At 39.4% G+C, this 13791-nt stretch overlaps 1 protein-coding gene across 1 annotated transcript in view; it reads right to left on the bottom strand.

Moving 5' to 3' along the window:
- Positions 1-228: 228 nt before the first annotated feature.
- The window catches only part of Gc (GC, vitamin D binding protein), a 35416-nt gene continuing 21853 nt past the window's right edge, over positions 229-13791 (bottom strand). The window contains exons 9-13 of the mRNA NM_012564.3: positions 11800-11929; positions 11268-11365; positions 9369-9501; positions 4754-4813; positions 229-383 (exon numbers count right to left, since the gene is read on the bottom strand). Coding sequence (NP_036696.2) covers positions 4778-4813; positions 9369-9501; positions 11268-11365; positions 11800-11929 — 397 coding nt within the window. The 3' untranslated portion in view covers positions 229-383; positions 4754-4777. The remainder of the gene's footprint in view (positions 384-4753; positions 4814-9368; positions 9502-11267; positions 11366-11799; positions 11930-13791) is intronic.

Here is a 13791-nt window from a genome sequence, read left to right as displayed (position 1 = left end):
GCTAACTTTTCCTCAGTGGTACCTATGAAGTCTTAAAATTAGTCAGGGAACAGATTGAGCCTACTGGGGATTGCCGAGTTGATGCTAATGTTGGGAGTCTTTGAGAGAAACAGCAGAGATCTGGTGGGAAACCTGGTTTGTATGGCTGGCTATCTCAGTAGCTAGCACTGTGTGGAATGACACAACAACCATTCTAAAGACCAGCATCACTGTCCATCATACTTAGAGTTTGCACTATATTTCAATTTATTTTTATAATTCATCAAAAAACATTGTAGATGGGAAAAATGGAATTATCTTGGTGGTCTTCTTGGAAGGCCATCTCTGTGGTATTTGCTTGATTTTGTTATCTGGCAATTTTCCAGAGTGGTCCAGTTCTAGGTCTGTGAGAAAATGGGAATAAATGGTGCATAAGAGAAACATCAGATGCATACATGGCAAAATATATAATTTTTATGTTTATGGTAAAGATAAAACTGTTTAGTATGACTCATATATCTGTATAGCCCATTTGGGTAAGAATTTTCCAATACCCAAAGCAAAGATTGCTACGCCAAGATGCATAGTTCATTACCCAGTGAAGCCTGTGTGACTGTCTACTCTATGGGAATAATTACTGTCAGAGCAAAAGAGAATGGAATAATTACTGTCAGAGCAAAAGAGAAAAAGCAGTAATAGCCCTTGACATAGTTTGGTTTTTGACTATCTCATAGAGGTCATATGGTTTTATGCTGGATAGTTTTATGCTAACATGCCACAAGTTAAAGACTTCTGAGGGGAGGGAATCTCAATAAAGAAGATGCCTTCATAAGATTGAATTGTTGACAAGCCTGGAGGCCGTTTTCTTAATTCGTGATTGGTGGGGGTGTGCCTAGTCCAAATGTGGGTGAGACGATCCCTGGGCTAGGGGTCCTGTGTTCTATAATAGAGCAAATTGAGTAAACCATGAGGAGCAAGCCAGTAAGCAGCACCCTTCCATGGCCTCTGTATCAGCTCCTGACTCTAGGTTCCTGCTCCATTTGATTTCTGCCCTGGCTTCCATCAATGTGTTCTACAATGTGGAAATGTAAACTAGATAAACCCTTTCTTCCTCAACTTGTTTTTGGCCATGGTGTTCTATCTCATCAATAGTAACCTTGACTAAGATAGGTCCAAGGGTGGCATATTGGGTAGAGATTGGCCTTGGAGAGGAGGAGTGCAGTCGGAGGTCCTTAGGCCACCATGTATCAGTATCCTTAAAGAGGGGTATAGAGCATTAGGCACTTCCCCTTTTCTCCCTTTGACTCCTGACAATGAGATAGCAATTTACTATACTACGTGTTCCCCATTGCTGCCACCTGACACCTGTGCAGCGACCTAAAAACACCAGGGCTATGGGGAAACTTATGGGTCAGAATACCTTCAAGAGCGAGATGAAATAAACCTTCTCTTTTAACAAGTTGATTATCTGAGTATTTTGTTACAATTATGGAAAACTGAACATTAATGCTCCTGGTCATAGAATTGGGACAGTAGTTCAGTGTTTTTCTACTTTAGTAAGACACCATTTGGTATGAGAGGTTTGATTCCTGTTTGCTTGTTTTTGTTGTTGTTATTGAGTGTTGGGTTGTTTGGTTTTTTTGTCTTGTTTTTGTATATAAGAAATTCATATGGTACAAGGTATGATTCTAGTATCTAAAATATTTTTTTTATCTATAGGGCAGAGAAACTCTTTTATCTTGGCATCCCAGGAAACACTAAGTTAATTTCTTCCAGAAAAAAAAATTGCCTGGCTTTATAAGATTGAAAAGCTCACTCGCTGTCCAATAGAACATCAGTTTGGGGTCTTGAAGGTTCACCTAAGAAGATTAAAGTCAAGATGACAACTCCAATTGTTATAACACTTTAAAGTATGAAATATAATGTGTCTGTTGAGTGTATAGAGATAAATGAGAGGTGCATCTAGGGATGAGAACACCTAGAGACCAAAGATTTCAGCTTGTATTCAAGTCTCTAGGGAGAGACTAATGGTCTTTCACTGAAAAAGAATTACATGACCAGTCAATGTTACCTTAATAATGTTAGGGTGCTAAACTGTGTAGAAAAAATGAATGCATTTCAACTTAAGATATGATGAAAAGACTGGTCTATTTAGGGGGAAATACTCAACATTTCCTCTGGTATCAGTGAGTACCAAACTGGGTACAGGGTTGCGAGGGCAGGACTCGGTCACCTTGGGCCAGTTTCCAGTTAGTAAACTATCTCCAGAGTTATTGAATAGTACCACAGAATCTTTCCTGGAGCCCAAGAATCACAGTGTATTAGTTATTGTTCGAAATTTGATAGAAAGGCTTGGGCTGTAGTGTCGTATTCTGACACGATACCTCCACCTTAAAACCTTGTCCAGTAGGGAATAATTCTTTGTCAGAGCCACAGAATCATCTCCATGCAATTTCCTGTTAGTAGTTCTTCATTCCAGACTACATCTATGACTAGCAGGACATGGGTACATTTAGGTTCAAAACATTCTGTACATTTTGTAGAAATCTAGGAAGACATGTAAATGATATTTCAGTTTCTATTCAGGTGATCAAAATGTGCTTCAAAGGTCAAAGAATTGGATAGTGAAGAAATTAAAAGATCAGAGAAAAATGCTAACTGAAGGGAAATTACATAGAAAAAATCTATAGAAGGTAAAGATAATTATAATCAACCAGAAAAATAATTATATTAGACTCTTTGTTGATGTTATACTATATTAAATGAGTTAATCTCTTGTTTAATTAGCATTAACACATTCCTGAAAGTTGTTAGGTTAAAAGGAATTATCTTGAAATATATTAGTTTAATGTTGCTTACTTTTCTTTCTTTTCAAAATATACTTATTTATTTAGGTGGATATGGGCCATTATGTATTTGTGTGGAGGTCAAAGAGTAACAGGGAGTTCATCCTGTTGGTGCTGGGAATCAAACCGGTGTTGTCAGATTTAACAGCAAGCATCTTTACATGCTGAACCATCTCATCTACCCTACCTTCTTTCTTAAATGGATGTTTGCTCCTGTTTCAATGTGTCCTCTGAGAAACTAAATTATCTTCCTACAAATTGAGAAAATATACTCTGAGCTACTGAGGATTGCCTCCCAGTGTGTGTGTGTGTGTGTGTGTGTGTGTGTGTGTGTGTGTGTGTGTGTGTAATAAACCTTCTCTTTTAACACACACATACAGAGAGAGAGAGAGAGAGCGAACTTGATGAGAAGAAACTCAAGCTAAAATGATCATAAAGCTTTCTAAATATCCCCAATTCTTAATTAAAGCCTCATGAGCCTCTAAGGATATCTTTTGAAGAAGTCATAACATAGTTGGATTTTCAGTCTAAGGAGATTCTTCTACACAGGTTGTGATGGAGACAAACTGAGTTCACTTAACTGGGGTATAGATAATATATCAGCAGTGGTCCAGATACTATTTCAACTCTTTAACATACACACCACAAATAATCCATATTTTGAGTTCTAGTCTTCAGAAGACGGAGAATGTCTTTTGTTTTATGACATCATGTATTTTTGTTCTTGGGAAGGTAGATGCTAGTAAAAAAGAGTTCTGAGTCTGGGTCTCTGCTGATATTTACTTTAATCATGTTTTAATAGACACTAGCACTGAAGTAGATATTGAAATTTTCACTTATAAAGAAGAAACCATGAGCTACAGGTAATATAGAACAATGAATTCAAGCTGGCAAAGACAGATAACTGGACTGGGGATTTTAATTTAAATTAGATGGTTCTAGAATTCAGGTTTTGGGGGTTTTTTTGTTTGTTTTACCAACTCCATGAAAAGTCTGACTAACACTAATTGAAATCCTTGTTTAAAGCAATTTTAGATGTTAGCTGTAATAGTTTTTAGTCACCACAATTGACTTTTAAAAAAGCAATAAAAACAACTTTTTGCCAAGTGTAGTGGCTCACACTATTAATTACAAGCAGTTGGGAGGCAGAGGCAGGCAGTTCCCTGAGTTCAAGGCCAGCCTGGTCTTGAGAGTGAGTTCTAGTATTGCCAGGGCTACAAAGAGAAACCCTGTCTTGAAAAACAAACAAACAAACAAACAAACAACAAACGAGTAAAGCATTGTTGAAATTTATAGAATTGAGATCACTTTCCATTTAAAGCTCAGGTTATGTCCAGCTAAAGTTTTGGAGTCTAAATATCTTCATTGGTCACTTAAAAAAAAGGATTTGTTTACTTTTTATATGTTCCAGAGGAGGGCATCAGATCACATTATAGATGGTTGTTAGCCACCATGTGTTTGTTGGAAATTGAATTCAGAACCTCTGGAAGAGTAATCAGTGTTCTTAACCTCTGAGCCATCTCTCCCGCCCCCTCATTGGTCACTTTTAAGTGATTGGAACCATAAAATCTGAAGGAAGCAAATTGCACTGGAACTGAAGAACTCTGCTGTGAATGACGTCTGATCTTTAAACAGTTTTTCCTTTTGATGTGCACCAGGATCCCTTCCATGACATTCATGCTGTCATTATCGTACACAATGTCATTATGATGGATGAAGTACTAGGTTAGGGATGTGAGAATGAGAATCTGAGTCATGTCGGAATCTGTGTACTCTGTAAGCACAAAAGATGTCCTCAATTGAAAATGAATTGGAATGGATAATAAGTAGCATAGGTGAGTGGGGTAAAGTTTGCATCCTTTTCCATGATTTCCAAAATATGTGATAAAATTCTAGACTCTTTGGTGATGTGTCTTAACTGTACTTACCCAAGGCATTGCATATACCCTGCATCAGGACTGCAGGATGTCTCTCATTTCTGCATCAATCTGTTGAGGGAACAGAATATTTTACAGTTTATAAAGCATTTTACTCAGAGGCTGCTGGATCATGCAGAAGGTACACTGCACTTTGACCTTGTCAGAGAATACGAGTGTTGCCCAAACACGAGTTTTCATTAAAATTTTTGTCAGTCATGCTTCCTATCTATTTAGCTTTGTGCTGCCACCCCCATCACAGTTTGCAGTCTGATGAGAACAAGAGAATCTAATAAGTGCTAATCAGCGAATGCACAGAGCAAATAGCAGAGGCATTTGCTTTGCATACATGGAGTCCTAGCAGAGCTTATTCTGTGCTGAACCTTAAAGGCTGGGAAAAGAAACAGGAGTTGGCCTAGTCTGCACACAGTGGGGTGGGAGACAGAGCAAGTTTAATATTTGGAAGATTGAAAGTGGTTCAGGGGAATATAACAGGAGGCACAGAGAGAGTCATGGGAGGTCAGCTTGGAGAGGAAATCAGGAATCAATACCCTAGCTTGAAAAAAAGAAAGAAAGAAAATAAAATCCAGGTTTGATATGAAAATAATGAAGAGCCACAGAAGGAATGTATTAACCGTCTTGTGTTTTTATGGAGGTTACTGTGACCTCAGTGTAGAGCTGGGATTCAGTGCAAAGGCAATTGAGTCAGACTGGAGTTGGGAGGTCAGTTGGGAAGACGCAATCCAAGGGAAGACTACAGGAAACTAGAAACATGAATGTTGAAAGATTTCAAAGGCAGAGTTGGCAGCCCTTGGGATTTGATTTGAAAGGTTTAGAAGAAGAAGAGAAATTAAGTATCACTAAGTTTTCATTTGGAAGCAATGGATAAACCATGCTGATATAAATCATGAGTGTGTGAAACACAGAAGGTTTTAGGTGAAGTTGCTTCTGGTCCTGCTGTGTATTAGTTTAATGTGGAATATGCAATCATGTGAATAGAAGAGATCACCACAAATGGTTGTGTCCAGAGCTTGGTGCAGTGGGGCAAGGTGTTGCCTAAAGGTAGGTGTTTATACATTAACATCACTCAAATAGAGGAGAGCACTCAGGAAGATGTATCATGGATTTGATCATCAAAGATAAACTGTGCAAACTGGATATTTAAGAGGTGAGTAGAGGATGAAGAAAATAGGAAACAGAACAAGAGAGGAAGATCATAGGGTAACAGTAGAAAATGCTAACATGGGTGTCCGAGAAAGTGTGTTAAAGGGTTGGGCATACAGGCTAGGGAGGGAAGTGTTTTCCTCATAAGCACAAGTCCTTCGGTTTGGTTCCCAGGACCTGGAATACAAAGCTTGGTGTCTAGTAGCACTTGAAACTTCAGCACTGGGGAGGTGGAGATGGGAGAATTCCTGGAATTTAACATCCAGCCTAGCCTAATGAAAATGCACATATATCCACATGAACACCAGAGCACATATATGCACATGAAAATACACACACACACACACACACACACACACACACACACACACACACACACATGCACACACACACTATCATTTCAGAGAGGGAGGGATAGTTGTGGGTACCACATGTCTCACAGAGTAGGCCGAGGAGACTGAAGGCTCTTTGTTAGGTTTAGCAGGAGAGACTATTGGTATGGCTGGTTTGGCAGTGGTACAGTCCGGCCTCTGGTGACACCAGACCACTACCAACACAGTCACACCAACAGTCCTGGAACAAGAGTTGAATACTTCAGAGAAGTCATGGGGAATTAGGGAACACACTGTTCAGCCAAGAAAATAGAAGAAAAGGGGAGAAGGAAAATTCTAAATAAGTGTTTAAATTATCATATTTATTAGTTTTGACATAAGGAAAAACAACTTTAATATAAGTTAGACAGATTCAGCAAAAAGGAAATGGGGTCTTATTCAAGGAAGAAAGTTAGAGGGAATTTAGAGTGAGTACTACCAAGCTGTTGTTGTTAATATTTTAGTAAGTTTGAATTTTTAGTCAGTAGTGGATTTTGTTTTAGTACCAACACTTGACTTTTGCCATGACTAGTTAAATTAGAGCTGGAATCTCTGATAATGGCTTGAAGAAAAGAAGCAGGAATACTTAGAATTAGAATATCTTCTAATAAAGAAAAATCCAACCAACCAAACAACCAACCAAACCAAACTAAACAAAACCAAACCACATCAAACCAAACTCATGGTTTCCAGAACCATATATGACTTGCTTCATTTAGTCCATTTATAATATGTGTTTTAATGTAAAAAAGTTGCTTTAGATTATTCTATAAATATTTTCACCAAGAACTTTTGATGTTCTATTTAACATATTATAAAATCTTTACTGAGAAACATATTAAAGTGGGTATTCCATGTAGAGTATGCACTGAGAGAGCACGTGGAGAGTAAACGTCACTGAAATCTGTCATCCTAGCTCCCGTTTGGCTGTTGGAAGTTGTCTGTTTGCTCGATTTGGGAGAACAACTCTGTCCATAGCACCAGTTTTCTGACTCCATGAGGTAGATGTGTTTCTCTGAATGATTTTCCCCAAGGTCCAGAAATGGACTGGACAATGGCAAAGGTCTCAGAACATCATTATCTTCAATTAAGGTCAAAGCAAAATGCAGAGTTGCTCTGACTTTTACTCTCTTCCAAAAAAAGTCAAATAGCTATTGGAGAATAATAGGAACAATGAGAAATTAAACCAATGGGATTCCTGTGTTCTGACAATGGTCAGCACTCATCTGGTGGAGTAAGGCAGGCACTGATTTGATGACTGAATCAAATATAATCTTGGAAGAAAAGTGTAGCTCAGGTCTAACATCAGTGAGATGACACAACTGGGCTCCTTTCTCCCACATCTCAGGAGAGAGAGAGAGAGAGAGAGAGAGAGAGAGAGAGAGAGAGAGAGAGAGAGAGAGAGAACGAACACAGTATATCTTCCCACTGTAGCCTATAGGAGACAACTAAGACACCTTAGTAGCACTGAACAGGGAAATACTATGTACAAGGTTATCTCTTGTCCAAAGTTGAGAAGTAATGCTCAGAAGCTGTGGAAAGAGAGAGGAGGAAGGGACAGAGAAAGAATGAGAGCCAATTGATAGTGTTCAAGAGAAATGTTCATATTTATCAATGATTATCACTTTAACATTAAAATTACTTCTTTACAAATTAATTCCTGTGGTGAGTAAACAGTTATGTGGCCATTTTCTTATTATCCTAAAACAAATTAAATGTAGCCTTTTATAATCAAAGTACAAGATATTGGCGATCCTATTTCTCAATAAGTCTTTCCGTTTAAATCAGTCTACCTTTCTGTATGTATGTATATGTCACACACACACACACACACACACACACACACACACACACACACACACACGGTTGATATAAACTCACCTAAAGTGATATGTGTACCATGTTAGGTGGCCTCTGACATTTGCATGTTATTCTTATCTCCTGTGCTCCTCGTGTTCCCTGCAGTCACAAACCTCCTCTCTCTTTTTAAAAATGTACTAATTTTTCATATATTTGATTATATTGTTTCCCACCTCCAACTCCTCCCAGACCCTTCCTTTATCTCTACATAGCCAATTTCATTTCATGGTATGAAGTTATTCTCTCTCTCTCTCTCTCTCTCTCTCTCTCTCTCTCTCTCTTCTTTTTCTTTTTCCATCCCTCCCTTCATCCCTCCCTTCATCCTTCCCTTCCTCTTTTCTCTCTATCTTTCTCTAAAAAAACAAAACCCAAACAAACAAACAAACAAACAAAAAACAAGAAACAAAAACCAAAACAAACTAAAAGGAATAAACAAGAGAGCTGGGGATTTAGCTCAGTGGTAGAGCGCTTACCTAGGAAGCGCAAGGCCCTGGGTTCGGTCCCCAGCTCCGAAAAAAAGAACCAAAAAAAAAAAAAAAAAAAAAAAAAAACAAGAGAAAAAAATACCAAAACAAAACCAAAGGCACACAAGAACACATGGGGTATCTTTGTGTTAGACAAATACTCCTGAGTACAGAGACTTCCATAGCCCTTAACTATCCCCTTGGAACTAAGCCTCTTGATGCTGGCCCGGAGTCTCCCATGTTCTTCCTGGTGACTCCTCTCAGACTTTTCTTCTAGCCCATCTAACCCTTTGTGACTCCCCCTGACCTGCAGAACAGTTCTCGACCAAGGACCCCACACCCACCACACTTGGCCAGGCCCCAGAGTGTACAACAGTAGCCAAAGAACCCACACCCACCCAACAAAGCAAACCTCGTTTTTTAAAACTTGTAATATTTCATATGTTTTACAGACACCTCCCTTTGCTTCTTAGAGAGTACAACCTGGAAACTGTTTTTCTCATCTTTTTTTCTTTGCTGAGACAAACAGCAAGGCCCCCACCACTCAGGAGAGCCTCACGAGACACTTCAGGCACATTCAGAACAGAGTCGGGTTGGGGATTTAGCTCAGTGGTAGAGCGCTTGCCTAGGAAGCGCAAGGCCCTGGGTTCGGTCCCCAGCTCCGAAAAAAAAGAACCAAAAAAAAAAAAAAAAAAAAAAAGAACAGAGTCGAAGCACTGGAATTCTGGAATACTCTATCCCTGAGAAGAGGAGGTGAGGCTTTCCTACCTGTGAGCTACAGTAGCGTGGAGGAGAGTTTATGGAGCAGCACTTGGAGGCAAAGTCTGAGTGCTTGGCCACCATGTCTGCCAGCTCTTCCGGGGAGGCATTGGGCATTTTTGTCCTCAGTCGTTCCGCCAATCTGAAAAAAGATAATTATCTGTAAGGTTAAGCTAAAGTTATTATAGGGATGTTGTTTAAGCAAAAAGACAGCTATTTCAGATCATGTATATAAAAATAGAAGTACTTGTCCGTCTTAGGAAATCCTATTTGTGGAATGAATTTTGAATGAGGCGTGTTGAGTTTAGAATTGAAATTTATGTCCCATTCAAAGTTGTGCAAGCAAACAAATTGCCACTGAATTTGAAAACCAACTGTTTCCCTTTCGGTAGCTCACCATTTCCACACGCGGGGTGCGTTTGTCTGTCTCCCCTGGCTTTTTACCTTTCTCAGACGCTAAATTTCAAGCTCCCTTTAAAATGTGTTCCTCGCCGGACTTGATTTCAGTGTTGTGCTTTCATGTTTTTGCGCCTCAGTTTGCCGACCTTGGAACTCACTATGTGGATTACACTGAACAGGATGTGGAATCCTTTGGCCCTTGTTCCCAAGTGTCTCACTAGATCACTTTGTAGACAGTGATGGGACCTGACACCTTTCTCCATTTCCCAGTTTGAACCGTTTACGATCTTGGTTCCACTCCACCTTCACAGTGGTCCCCTGTGCTTGGTTTATTACTTTTTCCAGGAAATATGCTCCCAGACCAGTAGCAATAAGGGCTAAGGAGGAGAAACACTACCAAGCACAAGACTTTCACATACTAAGGAACATGGGGGTCACTGAGGAGGTGTCCTACTCTGGGGTTTTTTTTAAGAAGATCTTTTTGTGCAAATGTGTGTTTACTTGACCTATATCCCAACGGCTTTAAAATGGAAATTTATTAAATGAAATGGAAAAACAGCATAATCTTTTTGTGAGATTTTTTTTCTTCCAAGAACCCAACCCCATGTCTTTCATTTTGATGGCCAATTATTTTGTTGTTAATTTCTACTTACAGTGAAATGCCTCCTCTTTCATTGAGAAAAAAATAACTTCTATCATGTTATTGATAATTAGTGTTTTTATTTCCAGTTTTCAAGAAATGCATGCTGGTAATGGTTGGCATCAGACCAACATGAAACCTTGGGTCTTGGCATCAGACCACCAGGAAACCTTGGGTCTTGTCAGAGAACATTCGGCAGGTAACTCCAGGGGTATGGATATTGACCAACTATGTGCTCATGTTGCCATTTTGAATCAAGTCCCCACAGACCACTTATAATTTACGTTCTGTGGCTCTGTCCGAATTGACTACTCACCTAATGTACATGACACACCCTGTACTGCAACACTGGGTTTTCCACCTACACCCAGTTCCCCGGATTAATGACTCTGAGATTTCTTATATATGAATAAATGCCTGCCTTGGATTGTTCCTGATTGGCTCCTGACTTAGTCATCCTCTCATCCTATTCTAAGTTCTGCCACAGGGCAAGCTACCCTTCTTTCATTTTTATGTCCTTCTTCTTACAAGCATTCCAGGACCAATCTTTTTGCATCCCTCTCTATCCCAGAATCCCTCTCTTCTCCCTACCAGGTGTCTCACCCTCTTATCCTGCCTCAGTTCATTCACCATAGCCCATTTTATTGACAGGTGAATGCTTCTCCAATGTGCATGAGATTATCCCTACACTGTACCCCAGTTAAGAGTTATGATCACCTTTTAAACCCTTTTTAAAAATTGCAGCCCTTCTTTATCTTTCACTCAGCATATCCTGAGTTTTCACTTGTACTTTGCAGTCACAGAACTGGACAAGTGCAAGGGACACATTTGGAGGGCAAAGCCACAAAACCACAAAACCAGCCACTTACTTTTTCTTGTACTCAGTAAATGTGTTCTCGGAATAATCTGCACACATTTCTTGCCCCTTTTCAATGAAAGAAGTTAGTTGCCTCTTCATCAGGGGACTCTGTTAAAAAAGGATATTGCACATCAACATCCCTTGTGTGGAAATACTATCCCATGAGGCAGTTAGGTTGAAATTCTATGTCTCTACATAAGGTTTTAGCAAACACTTTTTTCTTTTTTGCATATATAGGTCATATATGATTTCTATTACATATTTCCTACTCTGCACAGTAGCAGTCACATACAACAGACAGACAACATGCACAGGAGTGCTCCAATACAACTCGATGGCCACTGGAATTTGAATTGTACTTAATTTCCATATCGGGAAATATCAATCTTCTTTTGACCTTTTTTCTTTAGTAAGTACAAAAGTACACAAACTATGTTTTCCATGTTAGCTTGCAGAGCATAAATAAGTAGGGAGTGTAGCAAATTTGATCTGTAAAGTTCAGTCTGCCTACGTCATTGATAAAGAAACTTAGCCAGGCGTACCTGAGTGCTGAAACAGGAGACAGAGTCCTGAGTGTCGCAGCATTCCCTAAGGGTTTTCAGGGTCGTATCCAGAACTTTGCTGAGGAACACTTCTGGAACCTGGGTCCTTCTGCTTAGTTCAAATGTATACCTGGTGTCAGGTAGAAGAAGAGAGGATGCTTTTCAAGGTATGTCTGGGGTTCAGAATCAGAAATGGGACAACCTACGAGGTGGCAGAATGATACTTTGTTTCTGAGCAACAGAGGCAGGACGATAGATACCTTGTTTCTGATTGCCTCGTTCCTTTGCCCAGTTCTTCCGCTGCTCAGTATGGTCAGTGGGCCTTCCTCCTGAGACCCTTCCTGCTTTACTTCCTGCCTCAGTCTCCCCAGTGCTACGACTACAGGCGTCTACTGGCACACCTGGCTTTCTGAGTTTTGTTCATTTATTTTAATTTTATTTGAAATATATTAGATCCTTTCCCCCTCTTTCTCCGTCCTGAAACCTCTCCCATGTTCCCCTACTTTCTCTTAAGTTTATGGCATTGTTGTCTTTTATGATTACTGTATCATAAATGCATATGTATGAATAAATATATATACATGAGATCTGCTGAGTCCATTTACTGCTTTTTGTACAACTTAATTAAAACATAATTTAAATCAAACCAACCCCCTGTAAACTGGCTTCAGATTAGACAACATTTTCATGAAAATGTTTCATAAAAGCTTTGTTTAATAACTGTAATATCTATATATTTATGACAGGAGACCTAAAAGCATAACATTATTTTAAGATATATGGAAATGTCCTTTAAGTGAGTATAATGCAAGTCTCTTCGCAATTTTGCTTATCTAGTTACTGCCTATGAATTTATCAGATCAATCAATATTTATGAAAAATACTTTTAGTTCTGCCTAAGTTCTGCTTTCTTATCTAGGTAACTGATGTTCTAATCACCTTTCTCAGCTTGCTCGCAAATCATTGTTATGCTATGAGTGTGAAGATAGTCATAACATATATAAGATATCGTATATTTGATGGTTCTTTTTATTTCAATGGAACAAGATCCAGTCGCGCCATTTCTATTTAATCCCCCTTTAAATGGCAGTGGATATCAAAAATGTTAAGGAAAGAACACTCTAAATTTGATGTTTTACTTGTTATTAAGTGGTTATTCTCCAAAAGGTTGATAAATTTTAATTTTAGTCTTTTCATTTGTGATTTAGAATAGAATATGGGACATAACAACATAATACATGTTGCCATGATATATTATGTATATAGGATATTTTATTTTATAAAGATTTTTTGTTGACCTACTAGGATTCTTCCTTCCTTTCTTCCTTCCTTCCTTTCTTTTTTTCTTTCTTCCTTTCCTCCTCTTCCTCCTCCTCTTCCTCCTCCTCCTCCTCCTCTTCCTCCTCCTCCTCTTCCTCCTCCTTCTCTTCCTCCTCCTCCTCCCCCTCCACCTCCTCCTCCTCCTCCTCTTTCTTTAGCTTTTTTTAAGACAGGGTTTTTTTTTTACAGTCTAGATTTTTTATTTATTTTTGTACAGTAAGCCACGGATTCACAGGGAATGGGCTCTAGCAGCTCAGGCTCCTCCCCGTCGGTCCTCACAGCGCATGCTTCTCTGGGTGGAGCCGGCTGTTGAAGCTAGGTGCCTTTCTCTTTGGCTTCCTTCTTTTTTTTTTTTAATTTATTTAATACTTAATAATAATTCTTTGGTTTCCGGGCAAACATCCCCCTCCCCCCTCCCCTTCCTTATGGGTGTTCCCCTCCCATTGCCGCCCTCCCCCCAACAGTCTAGTTCACTGGGGGTTCAGTCTTAGCAGGACCCAGGGCTTCCCCTTCCACTGGTGCTCTTACTAGGATATTCATTGCTACCTATGAGGTCAGAGTCCAGGGTCAGTCCATGTATAGTCTTTAGGTAGTGGCTTAGTCCCTGGAAGCTCTGGTTGCTTGGCATTGTTGTACATATGGGGTCTCGAGCCCCTTCAAGCTCTTCCAGTT

This window comes from Rattus norvegicus, chromosome 14 (assembly GCF_036323735.1).
Source record: "Rattus norvegicus strain BN/NHsdMcwi chromosome 14, GRCr8, whole genome shotgun sequence".
In the NCBI taxonomy this organism is placed as follows: domain Eukaryota; kingdom Metazoa; phylum Chordata; class Mammalia; order Rodentia; family Muridae; genus Rattus; species Rattus norvegicus.
Note: the sequence above shows the minus strand (reverse complement) of the source record. Positions and strands in the feature narration are given on the sequence as shown.